A 17127-nucleotide genomic window follows, 5' to 3' on the forward strand; every position below is an offset into this window, starting at 1 on the left:
CTCCTCCCTGGATCTGTTATTTTTGTCTATTTGTTTAATCAGTCTCTCTGGCAGCCAGCATGCGGCATCTTCCATTTGGGAATATATATAGACAGAACCTCTTCCCCAGATAAGCATTGAGTTTGGCCCGTTCCAGGTTCAGGTTAATGGATCTTTTCAGAGGACTATTGAAAAATTCTTTTTGGTATTAGGATGCCAAAATCTATCTGTAGCAGATTTTCTTTTGGAATCTAAAGTTAAAAAAATTAAATTAAAATAAAGAATGTGCGATGAAGGATATTTCTGGGGGCCCGAGATGGCTGCAAAGATGATAGCTGCTTTCTGCTTGGAGTTGGCTCCCAACACCATGGCAAACACCTGTAACCATAGTGCTCTGACAGCAAAGGGAGGAGAATCAGAAATTCAAGTTCATTCCCAGCTATACAGGACTCAAGGACAGCTGGGCAGTGTGGCACATGCTTTTAGTCCCAGCACTTGGGAGGCAGACGCAGGTGGATTTCTGAGTTCGAGGCCAGCCTGGCCTACAGAGTGAGTTCCAGGACAGCCAGGGCTAGACAGAGAAACCCTGTCTCGAAAAACAACAAACAAAGAAAGAACTCAAGGCAAGCCTACTCAAGGATATATGAAACTGCAACTCAAAAATATGTCAGATTTGGGCATGGTAATCCCAGCATTCTAGAGATTATGGCAGGAAGACTGCTGTGCCCTTCCCCAGCCTTGAGCAGGCTGGAAAGACTTTATTTACCACAATAGACCTTGCTACTATAGTACCTAGGTAGAGTTATCCACCCAGGCTGCACGTGCAACTTCCTACAGGAACTTAGAAAAATAGACTGCCTGCTGACCTTGACTCATGATATAATCCATCTGAAACAAAGGATGGGTTTGGTGGGGCTTTCCCTATATATATACAAGTGCTGAATATTAAACTGTGAGCCTTGATCAGAGAACTTTGTCTTGGCTTCATGCTTCTTTCGCCCCTCTGTCTCCTTTTCATTTCCAGCCCTCCTTTCAGGTGAACCCAATTTGTCCATGGCTGCTGTGTGGCTACAGATTGCCTCAAGTTTTAGAGCAACCTAGGCTATGCAGTAAATTCAAGCCAGTTTGGGCTACAAAGTAAGACCACTGTTTTAACAAAACAAAAGATGTCTTGAAACATAAATGTTATTAAAGGAATTTTAATACAATATGAAAGGCATAAAAAGAAGAAGGAAAGTTATATTAAAGAAGAGCTCATTACATATTAAAAATATTTTGAAATTTTATATGCATGTACATATCTGTGTGTGAGAGTATAGGTATTTGTGTATCTATGTACATGTATCTCTATGTGTATATATGTATCTCTGTGTGAGTGCATACTTGTGTGTATCTCTGTGAGTACTTGTATCTCTGTGTGAGTGTATATGTATTTGTGTGTGTATCTCTGTGTGTATATGTATCTGTGTGTGTGTATCTCTGTGTGTATATGTATCAGTGTGTGAGTGTATATGTATTTGTGTGTGTGTATCTCTGTGTGTATGTATCTGTGTGTGAATGTATATGTATTTGTGTGTGTGTATCTCTGTGTGTATGTATCTGTGTGTGAGTGTATATGTATTTGTGTGTGTGTATCTCTGTGTGTATATGTATCTGTGTGTGAGTGTGTATGTATTTGTGTGTATCTCTGTGTGTGTATGTATTTGTGTGTGTGTATCTCTGTGTGTATATGAATCTGTGAGTGTATATGTATTTGTGTGTGTGTATCTGTGTGTACATGTATCTGTGTGTGAGTGTGTATGTATTTTTGTGTGTGTATCTCTGTGTGTATATGTATCTGTGTGAGAGTGTGTATGTATTTGTGTGTGTATCTCTGTGTGTATATGTATCTGTGTGTGAGTGTATATGTATTTGTGTGTGTATCTCTGTGTGTACGTATCTGTGTGTGAGCTTCACAAAACATGTATTTATCATCTCAAAAACAAAATTGGATAAAAGCCCCAAATTTTAATCTTTCCAGACAAAAATTTATATCATATTAGAGGTTCCATTACTATTAAGTGGCATGAGACATAATTGTTTAGTAGCAATTTTGATTAATAAATGTCTAAGTGATGCTAAATTCTCCTAGCATCCACCTTTCTAAGGAGATGATCATTAAAAAAATATAGAAGGGCATATACAGCGCCATTTAACACTCCTGATCTCCTCTTTGAAATTTCTCCTTCCAGTTTTTTTTTTAAAGATCTTATTTATCTTATGTATATGAGTACACTGTAGCTGTCTTCAGATATATCAAATGAGGGCATTGGATTTCATTACAGATGGTTGTGAGCCACCATGTGGTTGGTGGGAATTGAACTCAGGACCTCTGGAAGAGCAGTCAGTGCTCTTAACCACTGAGCCAACTCTATAGCCCCTCACTTTTTTCATAGCCCAATCTCTGTCTCTTTAAGAAATAAATCATACCGGAAGTGAGAATGCTGGGACGGCCAGGTCTAGGGCATGATGGGAATAGAGGGCGGGAATGAAGGCTGGGAACATCCAATTACTTCAGGTCTAGCGCGTAAATAGGAGTGCGCACGCCCAGTTGGCAAGCCGTTGCGTTGCAGTTGCTCAGGCGATTCCAGTAAAGGAATTTGTCATCGTCCCCACGGGAGACCTTGAATGCTATTGTGCATTCTTCGAATGGAGTCTCTTTGGAGGTGGGTATCCTACGGGGTTATAGAAAGCCGCTCCGGCCTGTGGGCTTGTGGGAGGAGCAACGTACCACGTGTCCAAACGGGGGCGTGACCCCACGTGACCAGGCGCCGCAGGTGGAGCTGGGTAACCTCACGTGACAGTGCCCGTCATCTACTGGCGGGGGCGGGCTGCGCAGCGGTGGTGCCATAGCATCCTCAGGCTCGCTGCGGTTGTTGGCTCACGCGCTCCGTTGGAGACTGAGTTCTTCCGCTGGCCCCTGGGGACAGGCTGGGGAATTCTGGTTGCGAACGGGAACGCCTGGAGAGCTTGCGACTTTCAGAGTAGGGATACGCGTCTGTAGGTTGTTACAACTGTGGCAAGTGGTAGAAAGTTCTGGACCTGGCTTCGCAACAGGGTTTTTAAAACCTGTTGTTTCTATGGCTGGCTGGAATTGATGAAAGGCTTTTGCGAGGGTTTCCCTTTTAGCTTGGCTTACATTTGTACAGTTTGGGAATCTGAAGAGAGCCCAGACAGGTGTTTACGGCAACCATTCTCAACCTGTGGGTCGCGACCCCTCACAGGGTCGTCTATCGAATATTTACCTTACAGTTCGTAACTAGTAAAATTACAGTTATGAAGTAGCCTCGAAAAAATTTTATAGTTCAGAGTCATCATAACATGAACCGAGTTTAGGAAGGTTGAGAATCACTGGGTTTTTTTTTTTTTTTAGGAAGACGTTAGGGGAGTTGCCTCCAGAATGTCCAGTTGGTCCACCTGCAAACGGGAACCTAGCGTTCCAGTTGTGATGACGTCTGAGGCTCTGAAGTGGCTTTAGGCTGAGAAATTTGCTCTTGATGCCAGTGCAGTCCGAGTTAGAGGCAAAGGTGAGGCAATTGCCTCACTTGGAGAAATCAAAGCGCACATGGGTCAGTGCCCACACAATCAGAAATTAAGCTTCCTTCCGTGGCTTGTTCAGCCAGTCTGTATCTCAACAACCTTCAATATAGTAAAGACCAGAGTGCTTGTCTAAGACTTTTCTCAATGGAAGGTAGCTAATCCAGGAGCAAAAAGAACAGCCCTAGTCTCAGAAGGGTGTTACTCAAATGCTCGACCCTGAAGCTATTAATATGTTAGTATGAAGGAAAACAAAACCCAAGTACCAATCCTTTATATTATGTTTTAGGAGTCATCTTAGTTTTAGATGGGAGAAGAACTCGGCATAAACAATTAGAATGAAAGAACCTTTGGATGGTGAATGTGACAAAGCAATGGCACAACAAGGGCTTCTGGACAGAATTAAAGAAGAACCTGATGATGCTCATGTAAGCATTTTCTTTTGACTTTCAAAATACTAAAAATTATTATTATTCTGGAGAGTTGGAAATGAATGGTACTCGATGGTTTCTGGTTTATAAGTTGATACAACCCAACTGAAAGTTTTTTCATCAATGAGATGAGTCCTGTGGAGGCTGGGGGATGATGGTTAAGTAGTAGAGTGCATTCCCAGCACTGTGAGTATGCAGTTCTCATGCTAGTCCAGAATGAATGGACCCTCCAAACTTTACTCATTGGAAACTTACTCCTGCTGCAGTGTGATTGCTCAGGGGTGGCCCTGAGAGGTAATGATCTTAAGTACAGGTTCTGCCATTACCAGGAGTGGCTCTGTTTTAAAAGCCAGTTGGGCGTTTTGCTTGTTGTCTTGTTCTTTCTTGGGTGCTCTCCTACCCTTTGCCACATTGTAATGTGACTAGAAGACTTGACTAAATGCAGCCCCTGTGTTGTGGAACTCACAGCTTCTAGAGCTGTGAGAAAATTCCTTTTCTTCTAAATGATCCTGCTGCATGGTTTTCTCTTAAAGCAAGATGAAAAGGGCTTAGTCCGTGTGTTAATCAGGTTTTTAGTGCTTTGGATGAGAAAAGGTCATGGTAACTGTGATATTTGTTTTGGTTAAATAAATAAATATAGAAGCTGGAGAGATGGCTCAGCAATTAAGAGCACTGACTGCTCTTCAAGAGGTCCTGAGGTCAATTCCCAGCAACCACATGCTAGCTGACAACCATCTAATAATGGGATCCAAAGCCCTCTTCTGGTGTGTCTGAAGAGAGCAAAAGTGTACTCATACAAATAAAATAAATATATTTTAAAAATAAAACAAGTATAGTCATGGTAATGATAATTAGCAACACTAATAGTAATGTGTAATATGCATCATATGATAGAATGTGGCATTTATGTGATTATTAATATCAATGCAATCCTAAGACTGTGCCATTATCACACTCACATCTATGATACTATTCTTATTTTACACATGAGCATGTCAGAGCTCAAAAAGCCAAGTATGAGTATGGATCAGTTAGTAAACATTAGATAGGGTTCAGACCTAGACAGTAAGAATTCAGAAAACCTGCCCTCCATATGTAGCTTGAGTCAAGAAGATTAAACAGATCAGAACCTTACGAATTTTGATTTTGATTTTAAGAGCAATGGAGAGACCATATGGGGTTAGTTTGTTTTTGTTTTTGAGACAGTCTCATGTAACCCAGGCTATCCTCAGATTTACTCTGTAGCTGTGGGTGACCTTTAACTTCTGATCCTCTTTCCTTTGCTTCTCAAGCACTGAAATTACTGGCATGGTCCTCCATGACAAGTTTTCATTTCAGGGATAGTAATATGAAACAGATTTCCAAATACAATTTGGAAAGATCATTCTGGCTATTCTCTAAAGATAGAAATTAGAAACAAAAATAATCTATGGAGCAGAGAGTCAGTTATTTTGGCAGTCATTTTTTTTCTTTAACCTTCTTTAGCAGTTCTTTGTTTTATGATCTTTAGATACTGACTTTATCATAGAAACAAGGCAATAGTATTTAAGCATACTGAAAGTTAAGATTTAATGTCTGACTCCATCTCACAGCAGGATTATTCCAGAACAGAAATGCCAGATAGGTTTTGTCTTGCTCGTGAATTCCATGCTGTCTCTGCCCTGGCAGTGAGCTGAGAAGGTTCGAAGGTGTCTGCAGTGTGTGCAGTGAATGAGTGGTGGAGGTCTCCAGTCTGCTCATGCCTCCTGTCAGCCTACCTTCCCTTTAACTGGTAAATTGTTCCTCTTGCCTTATCCCCTATAACCATTTGTTTGCTAAGTTTTGTGGATTCTGCTTTTTAAATTTATTTTGAGTCTATCTTCTATGATCCCCGTTTGATTATTTTTCATGTAAAGTGTCCTGCACCTATCCTTCGGTCATGTGGTCCTTCAAACACCGAGTACTGGTGCCATTGTATTCTATTTAAAAAGTTATTTATTTACTTTTATTTTAAGTACATTGGTGCTTTGCCTGCTTATGTGGTGTGGCGGTGTCATATCCCATGGAACTGGAGACAGTTGGAAGCTGCCATGCTGGTGCTAGGAATTGAACCCATGTCCTTTGAAAGAGGAGCCAGTGCTCTTAACTACTGAGGCATATTTCTAGCCCCTCCCCCCCAGATTTTTCTTGTATTAATTAAAATTTAAAATTATTTTATATGTTTTATTTTTTAATTTTAATACTATTTATAATTTGTATGTGTGTATGTGTATTTATGTGTGTGCCACATGAATTTGAGTGTTCTAGAGACAAGAAGAGGGGATCAGGTTGCTGGCTGGAGTTTTAGATGTTTGTGAACTGATTGACTGGGTCCTGGAGCTGAACCTAGGTCAGCTGGAAGATTAGGCATGGTGCTGGAGAGTAGCCTAGAGTTTTATAGCCTGATCCTCAGTCAGTAGGTAGACAGAGACAGACAGAGACAGGAAACCTCAAAGCCCATGCCAGGAGCACACCTCCTTCAACAAGGCCACACCTCCTATAACCTTCTCTGTCAGTTCATCGGTTGGAAAATAAGCATGCAACTTCATGAGCCTATCGGTGCCATCTCATTCAAACCACCACAGTTACAACTGCTGTCCCAGCAGCGTCCTAAAAGTTCTTCTATATAGGAATTTCCCATGCTGAGTGAATTAGTTTGTTTCCTTTGAATTCAACTTCATTCAAGTTCTCAGGACCCAGATAGAATAAAAACAGATTATTGGCTGAACTATCACATGAGTGAGCCCATCTTAGTTTCTGAGAGACCTTGTTTTCCTCTGAAACCTCATGTGTCAGGCTACCACTATCCACATTTATTTTCCCGTTCTTCTTACCCAGGCTCCTACCATAACGGCATATTAAAGCTCTGCTTCGAGTATTCAAGGGTTTTGGTAGCTCAGAGTTCCAAACTCCCATATTCTTCCCACAAACTAATTCTTAACAATACTGAACTGGTTACTGCTAGCTTCCTGGTGAGTGTATGGTGCTTTGTTATCTCCTGGTGGAAAAATGGAATGGCAAGTAAATGTATATAGAAAAAACAAACCAGAAGGGATAGCCCCACTTTCAGTAAGCAGTCCCATACTGTAAGAAAGAAACCAGTCTGTTTTAATAGCCTAATCACCTTTGAGAAGTCCACGACTTCTCAAGACTATTAAATTGGAGGTCATATTTCTTTCTCTTTTTTAAAACCTCTGCAATCTAGAGTGGGGACCTGCCTGTATGACACACTGGTGCAACAGTGGCACAGGAAGTTGTGGCAGTAACCAACTACTATGTGATTGGATTTAAGGTCCAGTCCAAGAGATGGACCCATATTCACTGACAGTGCTTGGGTGGCCGAGAACCTGAAACTAGATAGGTCATGGACCTAGGGGGAAAAAACAATGCTGTTGTATTGCTAAAGGAATGTAGCAATAGAATGACTCCTAAGGACACTGCTATACTCAGAGGTCAGTGTCTTCTCAGCGGTCATCAGAGAAGCTTCCTCCTGCAGTAGAAGGGAACAGATACAGAGACCCAAAACTGGACAGTATTCAGACAATGCTCAGAGAATGAGAGACCTTGTAACACTCATTCATAAATGAAAGGGTTCCATCAAATCCCTCTCTTCAAGGCTTGGGGAACTTTGCAGAAGAAAAGGCAGGAGAATTGTAAGGTTTGGTGGGAATGAAAGTCACCAAGGAAAGAAGGCCTTCTAGACACAGCAGGGCAGATGATGCACATATGAACTCACAGAGACTGGTAGCATGCCCAGGGCCTGCACAGGTCTAAGTCAGATGAGTCCCAGCACATCCCTAACCCAGAAGCTATGGTCAAGGAAAATTAGTCTTCTCTAGCAGAGTCTAACTGAGTTTATGAAGCACATTTAAGGGCAGGCCCCATGCCCAGTAGTAGATGGCTGATATAAAATGAACTCAGTGGTATACTTGGAGGTCTTTCAGCTTGTAATACTTTTTCTGGACATTTCTTTTTACAGATCTTTTGTGTGTTTGTTTTCTGATTTTGTGTTATTGTATGAATGTGTGTCTGTGTTTGTGTTCCTTGTGCTTTTTGTTGTTACCTGTTCATCTTCTAAGAGAGAGAAAGGGTGTAGATGTGTGAGTGGATGGGTAGGACAGGACCTTTGAGGAGTTGGGAGAGGGAAACTGTGATTAGAATATATTGTATGGGAAATGTGTTTACAATTTACAACAAAAAAAGGAAAAATTTTTTTGGTTTTTTTTTTTTTTTGAGACAGGGTTTCTCTGTGTAGCTCTGGCTGTTCTGTAACTTATTCTGTAGACCAAGCTGACCTTGAACCCAGAGATCTACCTTCCTCTGCCTCTTCTAATATCTAGGATTAAAGATGTGTGCCACCACTGCCCAGCAAAAAAAAAAAAAATTTTTTTTAATTGAAATAGAATTAAATCACTTTCTCCTCTCCTTTTCTTTTTTTCAGTCTTCTCCAGGCACCCTCCTTCCAGACCATCTTGTGTCCCTCTCCAAGTTGATGGACCCTTTTTTCTTTATTGTAGAGAGTGTGTGTATGTGTGTCTGTGTGTGTGTATGTGTGTGCACACACAGAGATATATAAATACAACCTCCTGACTTCTTGTGTATGTAGTTGCAGGGCTGACCACTCTGTGCTCTGCATTGGACAGCCTTTAATAAAGGCTCACATTCCTGGAAGAGGCTAATCTCTCTGTCTTCCAGCAGTCATTCATTGCCTGTAGTTCTTTGTGTTGGGGTGAGATTCCATTAAATGTTTACCCTTCTATGTAAACATGTTCATTGATAATGCAATTGGGAATAAAATGTAAAAGCTATTTCTTGGTGATACACTTTTTCCAGCAAGGCTCTACCTTCTAAAGGTTTCATAACCTTGCTAAACAGGATCACCAACTGCATGAACCTTTGTGAGGCATGTTCCCTTCATAGCCCCAGCCCACAAAGGTCATAGCTTGAACATGGATTCCCAGATGGTGGTGCTCTATGTGGAGGTTTTGGAACCTTTAGGAGGTGTGGCCTAGATGAAGAAATAGGTTGCTTTTGGATAGGTCTTGAGGATTATATAGCTTGCTGTACTTCCTGATTCCCAATACAGATGCTACTGATGAAATCTCAGTTGGCATTCCTCTCTACCATGAAGAAGATTGTATCCTTGTGAACCAGTGTAAGTATCTTTTCTCTTAACTCTGTCAGCTGTTTTGCCCCAGCAAGGAGGAATTGGTAGGGTGGGAAAAGTATGAAATTGTCACAAAAAATTACATGTAAGGATGTTTTGCCTGTATATGTGTAAATGCACCACATGCATACATAGTTGGTGCCTACAGAAGCCAGAAGAAGGCCTAGGGCCTGGAACTAGAGTTAGAAAGGTCTGTGAGCTGCCTGTGTGGAAGCTGGGACTTGAACTCTGGATCTTCTGGAAAATTAGCAAGTGCTATTAAGCATTGAGCCATCTCTTTAGACCCAGTAAATTTCTTTTAAATACTTTAAAATATTTTTCTTTATTTCTGTATAAAAAGGTTTATTTGTATTTTTAATGTGTGTGCATGTAGGTATGCCCATATGTGTGGTATGTTGGGGGGCCAGCTGTAGTTCCGAGTCCTGCTTCCTCCTTCTCAGGGTGTCCAGATGCCTCTGCACATCCAGGCTGGAAGGATAAAGAGGAGTCTGGGAATGGGCGGGGTTCTACTGGAGGCCCAGCTGGGAGTGAGTGTAGTGTGTGAGGGGGAGAGAGAGGGGACTTTCTCTGAGGATTTTAGTGTTACTCTTTTAGACGAAGGCCTTTGATGGTCTTCAATGAAACAGCTGTCTTACATGATGTTAGCTTGTAGGTGTGCCTGAAGACCATGCAGTAAAGGGACTTAAAAGCAGCCGTTAAATTATCAACTGGGAAATGATTGGCTGTTTTAGAATTGTTTTAACTAGTAGCACAATTGCATTGAATTCAAAAGGGAATCAAAGTGAGACCATAGAGAAAGAATGGAGTATTTGTTTTTAACATTCTTTATATATATGTGATTTGTGTGAGTGTGGGCTTATATGTGCCATGGCAGGTGTGTCGAAGTCAGAGGGCAGCTTTCCTGGGTTGATTCTTCCTGTCATGGGGTCAGTGGGTGGCTCAGGTCATAGGCTTGCATAGCAAGTGCCATTTTCCTCTGAGCACCAGTCCAAGAATGAAATTCTTGTAAAGTTTGATGGAGGGAAAAGGGAGAATAGTAGTAAGTTTTAATAATCTTCACTAATATATGAATAGAAAGGAAGGAACCTGGGGAGAAGTGGAAGGTAAGAGGGGACTGGGTGGAGTGAGGAGGAGGAGGAGGGACAGGAGTCTGAGCACTTAGTCCCAGGTGCCTTTCCCTGTAAGGTGAGAGAGAGCAGTTTGTTAAGTGGTTTGTAGATAAAGGAGAAGGGAGAATAAAGATGCTTGCTTGATTTCACTTGGTGCATTGAAACCAATGAACAAGAAACATAGAAACTGCAAGCAATGAAAGTTTAAAACTTGGGAAATAAGGTGTGAGTGTGCACACCTTTAACCCAGACACAGGCATGTGGGTCTCTAGGAGTGGACGCCAGCCTGGTCTACATAGGGAGCTGCAGGCTAGCCAAGGCTAGTGAGACCCTATCTCTACAAAACAAAACAAAAACCCAACCAACCAAATGAACCTCACCACTACCCCGGCCTTCACCTCTTAAACAAAACAAAACTCCAGGGAGCTGTATCTAGAGCTTTAGATATTATTGCAGGTTGATAAGACAGCATAGTTTTATAATTTTTAAGCATTCCTGTGATACATGGAGAGAGTGACTGTGGTGCTTCCACTCCTCTGCATGTGTCAGTAAATAGTTTAGTAAGTATTAGCCTGAAACTAGCTCAGAGTGACCTCATTCTCCTGCCTCCTGACAGCTGAGATTATTGTCACACCTACACTGTGTGATGATAGGAATGGAACCCAGGGGCACTCTTTATCAGTTGAGCTACAATCCCAAGTTGGACCTTCCCACCCCTCAAAAAAACTTTCTGTTTTGAAATATGCCAGGTCATTCAGAAAGAAAAAAAAACATGAGATAATTGACTTCAGCATAAAGATAGCTTCATATTAACATTTTTGTTGTTGTTTAAGGCTTATATAGTCAAAGTTTTTTGGTTTTGTTTTTTCTTTTGTTTGTTTGTTTTTTGAGACAAGAGTCTCACCCTGTACAATATACCTTGGCTTGGAATTCACTATATATGCCAGACTGACAAACAACTTGTATCCTTTTTCTTAGTCTCCCCAAGTATTGAGTTTAATAGGCTAAACCAACACAGCCAGCTTCATTTTCTAACATTTAAAATAAATATATTAAGGATAAAACTGATTTAGCGTATAATAATACTTAAAATTTTTATGTGTGTGGGTGCCCTGGAGCTGGAGTTACAAGCAGTTAAAAGCTGCTCAGTGCTGGTACAGGGAGCCTAATTCTGGCCATCTGGAAGAGAAGGAAGCATTCTTAACTGATGAGCCATTTCTCTAGCCTCTGTTGTGATGACTTTTTTTTTTTTTTTTTTTTAAAGATTTATTTATTTTACGAATGTGAGTACACAGTTGCTATGATCAGAAACACCAGAAGAGGGCATCAGATCCCATTACAGATGGTTGTGAGCCACCATGTGGTTGCTGGGAATTGAACTCAGAACCTCTGGAAGAGCAATCAGTGCTCTTAACCACTGAGCCATCTCTCCAGCCCCTGTGATGACTTTACATGTAATAAGCAGACCGCATTGAAATTTTTGTATATCATTGATTATTAATAGATGTGACAGATTGTAAATCTATTGGCTAAATTGACTATTTTGGAGCCTAAGACCTTAGCTCAGTTGGTAGACTATGTTTGCCTAAAATGAACAAAATCTTGGGTTCAGTCCAGCATTGCATAAACCAGGTGTGGTAGCTCAAGCCTGTAATACTGGGTGGAGCCTGAAGGATCAGAAACTGAAGGTTAGCCTAGGTACAGAAGACTGTCTCAGAGGGAAAAGCCAGTCACTAATTAAGATCTAAACTTTATGCCACTCATGTTTAATCTCATGTACCACTCTCTTGTGATAAGAGAGTGATACTTACTTATTATAATAAGTAGTGTGAAGGTACTCATGCAAGTACATCAATCTGAGATTAGATTTCCAGTATCCACCTAAAAAGCTGAAATATCATCCAGAGACCACACCATATATGAAATACCCTATTGCTAGAAGTCACTAGAAGTCGCTCAGGTAAGGTGTGACTGAGATTCCTACAGGCATCTTATTCAGACTCCAGTGGAAAGGGAGAGCCACAGTGGTCATTCTGTTTCAGTGGCAGAGGGATTGGGTCAGGAAATTGGAGGGTTACAGATCAGTGCTCCTTTGGAAACTTGATGTCTTACTGGGTGCTAGAATGTAAATTTAGGTATTTATTGTTGGGTAACTTGAATTCATGGATTTTTTTTAAAATCAATGTTTAGACATTACTGTTTTTTGTATTCACTTGTTTGCCAACTGGATTGAAGTAAAACCAGACAATGGTTTGTAAATTTGTAATAACTTCTGTATTACTTACAATAAAAATTTAGGTAGCAAATTTAAAAAGTTGAGCATAAGGTATAAATAAGGTGAAGCGTGACTGAGTAAAATACCTGACTTTGACCTCTGTCATCTCCATGCACGTGCCCATGTTCACTCCCACACATATGCACTACACAAACACATAGACACAAACATACACAGAGAAGTAGTAGTGTTCAAGATTTGAATAGCTACTATTCAATTATTTGAATATTCTCATCTATCACGATTACTTCTGAAAAATAGATATAACTGCAAATATTTTATAATTTTGAAAGATAGTCTTTGTAAAGATTGTATCTGTTCTAATAATTCTGATTTTTCAGGTATTTGTGAAGGAGGCTATGATTAGAACATATAAAAGATGCATGTGACAGAATCAGATGTTTAATTGAATTTCTAGTTTATTCATGCATACTGTATTTATCTCCCTCTCTCCTCTCTGTTTTTAAGGAATATGGACCTCAAGAAAGTGAACTAAAAATCAGTGCTGTGTTTTCAGCCAATGACACTTCTCTTGGTAAGAAACTAAGATGCGCTAAGTCTGTTACAGTTGGTATTGTTTAGTAGGACTGAGGGAAGCACCTCTTCCTGTAAGCCTCTCTCCTCCCTTAGAGTATATCTTTCAGTGTGGGACCCAATCATCATTTGTCTTTTAAAAACTGGAAGACATTAAGATTGATCATATCAAGAGGCTGGAAGGATAGCTCTGAGGTTAAGAGCATTGACTGCACTTCTACAGGTCCTCAGTTCAGTTACCAGCAACCTCATGGTCGCTCACAACCATCTATAATGGGATCTGATGTCTTTTTCTGTTGTGTCTGAAGACAGTGGCAGTGTACTCATATAAATAAAATAAATCAATAAATCTTTTTTAGAAAAGAAGTATATATCTGAAGGGGATACATGTAATAAAGAAATATGTTTTATAAAACTTCTGTTTCTAGTTGAGTGTGGTAGAACATGTCTTTAATCATAGCATTAGCAAGCTGATATAGGAGGAACTCTGGGTTCAGGCCAGCCTGGTCTACAAAGTGCGTTCAGGACAGTTAGGGCTACACAAAGAAACCCTGTCTTGAAAACAAAATGAGCCGGGCAGTGATGGCGCACTCCTTTAATACCAGCACTTGGGAGGCAGAGGCAGGTGGATTTCTGAGTTCGAGGCCAGCCTGGTCTACAGAGTGAGTTCCAGGACAGCCAGAGATACACCTGCCTCGAAAAACCAAAAAAAAAGAAAACAAAATGAAACAAAAACCAGTTGAACAAAAACCCATCTATTTCTGTTAAGTTATTCATTGCACAAATGTATGTGTATAAGTGGCTAAAAGTGGTGCATACCTGTAATCACTGTACTTGTGAGTCTGAGACAGGAGGATCGTAAGTTGAGGCGATATATAGTGACACTCTGTATCCTGCACCTCCCCCGCCCCCCCCCCAAAAAAAAAAGATTTTGTCCAGCATATGTGTATATGAGAAGTAGTTTTAAACTAAAACATGATACTTACTAAGGGTTGTGGTAAGAAAGCGTTGAAATGCCCTGTTTTGGAGAGTAGTTATTACTTTCTTTTTTTTTTTTTTACTTTTTTTTTTTTTTTTTTTTTTTTAAAGATTTATTTATTTATTTTATTTATGAGTACACTGTCGCTGTCTTCGGACACACCAGAATAGGGCATCCAATCTCATTATAGATGGTTGTGAGCCACCATGTGGTTGCTGGGATTTGAACTCAGAACCTCTGGAAGAGCAGTCAGTTCTCTTAACCACTGAGCCATCTCTCCAGCCCCTATTACTTTCTTACTATAGTGGCTTTCAACACTAACAAGTAAAGTTCTTGAGAAGAAAATATATGCATTAGTGAAACTGAAATTGCTCTCTTTTCTGTTTTTGTTTGTTTTGTTTGTTCTTGTCTTGCTAGGCTTTCAGGTTGGTCTACCATCACCTGGCCCGAGTACCTCATTTCCTGCAGTTCCAGCTGCTCAAATGTTTTGTTTTGGCTGTAAAAAACTGCTTCGTCAGGGGCAACCTACATACCGTAAGGCAGGGTCTGCTCAGCTTTTCTGTTCCATGGGATGCGTCATCAGATTCTCCTCGGCCGTCTACATGCCGCCTCTTCCCAAGAGAACCTGCGCACACTGCTCCAAGTACAGTGCCTAAGCTTGTACTTTCACTTCCTTTTGATTTTTTATTTAAGGTCTCTCTACGTAGCCCTGGCTGTCCTAGAACTCTATGTAGACCAGGCTGGCCCTGAACTCACAGAGATCCACCTGTCTTTCCCTCAAGTGCTGGGCTGCACCATCATGCCTGGCTTCTTTGCTTTACTTCTTCTTCTTCTTTTTTTTTTTTTCTCTTAGTTTTTTGAGACAGGGTTTCTCTTTGTAGCCCTGGCTGTCCTGGAACTCACTCTGTAGACCAGGCTGGCCTCGAACTCAGAAATCTGCCTGCCTCTGCCTCCCAAGTGCTGGGATTAAAGGCGTGTGCCACCACTGCCTGGCTTTTGCTTTACTTCTTAAAGTGTACATTTTAGCTCAAATATATTACTGCCACTTTTAGTCTCTTAATCATTTTTCTAAGGAAATCTCTTTTTAGTGCAGGAATTTACAATTACTCTAAAGGTTTCAGCATTAAACAGGTGACCTGTATTAGAAGTATTGTCTAAACCAGTTTTCTTCCTTTTTTAGTTTAAAATTTACTGTGAAATGAAATAAACAGTTGGTGAGAATTGTAATTCATTAGTTCTGTAATTGTGGATAGACATTACTTTAAAAATTAACAGTTCTCGGGCTGGAGAGATGACTCAGTGGTTAAGAGCATTGACTGCTCTTCCAGAGGTCCTGAGTTCAATTCCCAGCAACCACATGGTGGCTCACAACCATCTGTAATGGAATCTGATGCCCTCTTCTGGTGTGTGTGAAGGCAGCTACAGTGTACTCATATAAATAAATAAATTTAAAAAACAAAAATAAAAAAAAATTAACAGTTCTCTAAAGTAATTGAGGACCAGAAAACAGTATTGTTTCTCAATAGAGTATAAAAGTTATTTAAATCTTTAGAAAGTGGAAAGTAGGTGGTGACAGAAATGACCTCTGTTCTCATGAATCTCCGGGCTCTTGTTGGGGTCGTTGTTGCTTTACAGGAATGCTTTGCTGTAGAGGTGAAGAAACATCAATGTCACATAAACACAGGACATTTGATGAAAAAAGAAACATTTTTGCCTATCTCTCTGGTGGTTTATTTCTATGAATGTAGTGTGAAGCTTCTAGTTTTCCCCCATGTTTCATCCTCTGGAACTAGTGGGATCTTAGTCAGTGGTCATCCCGTAGCTCCAGACTTTGACACACATGTTTTCTTTTGAGACATTTCTGCAGCTGCCTGGCTGTAGTGGCACAGCCCTTTAATCCCAGTACTTGGGAGGCAGAGATAGGCAGCAGATCTCTGTAAGTTCGAGCCATTCCAGATGGAGTGAGTTTCAGGATAGACAGGTCTACACAGAGAAACCCTGTCTCAAAAAAACCTAGAAAGAAAAGGAATGAGATGAAGGAAGGAAGGAAGGAAGGAAGGAAGGGAGAGAGAGAGAGAGAGAAAGAAAGAAAGAAAGAAAGAAAGAAAGAAAGAAAGAAAGAGAAAAAGAAAGAAAGAAAGAGAAAGAAAGAAAGAAAAGCTTGGTTTTAAAGCTGAGTTCAGCTGTAGACACTTGCTTGGCATGCTAGAGGTCCTGGGTCCATTTTCAGTGCCATAGGAGTTGGTTTTAGAATAGAGATTGTATCACTTAAAGACCTTGGCTAGACATTCTAACTTTATTTTTTTTCAAAGATTTATTTATTTTTTATATATGTGAGTACACTGTTGCTGTCTTCAGACACACCAGAAGAGAGCATCGGATCCCATTACAGATGGTTGCGAGCCACCATGTGGTTGCTAGGAATTGAACTCAGGACCTCTGGAAGAGCAGTCAATGCTCTTAACCACTGAGCCATCTCTCCAGCCCCCCTAACTTTATTTTTTGAGGCAGAATATTCCATTGATATTTTAACTTTCCTAAACATCAGTTTTTCATTTAATATATACTTCCAAGGATTTTAATGAGGTAGCATTAACATATAACTTAGAATATTATAAATGCTTAATAAATGGGATTTTATTAATAAAGAATTTAAGTAATTGTGCATTGTAATTATATTTATGATTATGTAATAGTAATTTTGTACATGGTATTATCTTAATTTTATGTATATGAGTGTTTTGCCTGCATGTATATTTGTGCACCACATGCATGTCTGGTGCCAGAGGAGCCAAAGAATGCTTCACATCTCCTGGAACTGGAGAGTTACAGGTGGTTGTGAGTTGCCGTGTGGGGACTAGGAATTGAACCTGGATCCTCTGTGACAGAATCTAGTGCCTTTAACCCATAAGTCATTTCTTAGCCCCAGTGTTTTGTTTTTGAGGCAAGGCCTCATGTATCCTAGATCAGCCTTGAACTGACTGTGTAGCTAACCTTGAAACTGAGATCATCACTGCCCCTACCTCTCAAGTACTAGAATTATAGACAAGTGCCATTAC

General features: G+C 40.5%; 1 protein-coding gene across 6 annotated transcripts in view; it reads left to right on the forward strand.

Annotated features, from left to right (window-relative positions):
- Positions 1–2566: 2566 nt before the first annotated feature.
- Positions 2567–17127, forward strand: part of Zmym6 (zinc finger MYM-type containing 6) — a 45594-nt gene continuing 31033 nt past the window's right edge. Inside the window, exons 1-4 of one of the 6 annotated variants that reach the window (XM_028759894.1) lie at positions 2567–2684; positions 3845–3983; positions 13024–13090; positions 14486–14711. In XM_028759894.1, coding sequence (XP_028615727.1) covers positions 3894–3983; positions 13024–13090; positions 14486–14711 — 383 coding nt within the window. In that variant the 5' untranslated portion in view covers positions 2567–2684; positions 3845–3893. Of the gene's footprint in view, positions 2685–2893; positions 3003–3458; positions 3588–3844; positions 3984–13023; positions 13091–14485; positions 14712–17127 lie in introns of those variants that run through there. The other 5 variants (XM_028759893.1, XM_028759895.1, XM_028759896.1 and 2 more) reach the window with 5 other exon arrangements.

This window comes from Grammomys surdaster, unplaced genomic scaffold (assembly GCF_004785775.1).
Source record: "Grammomys surdaster isolate TR1022 unplaced genomic scaffold, NIH_TR_1.0 126313, whole genome shotgun sequence".
Taxonomy (NCBI): Eukaryota; Metazoa; Chordata; class Mammalia; order Rodentia; family Muridae; genus Grammomys; species Grammomys surdaster.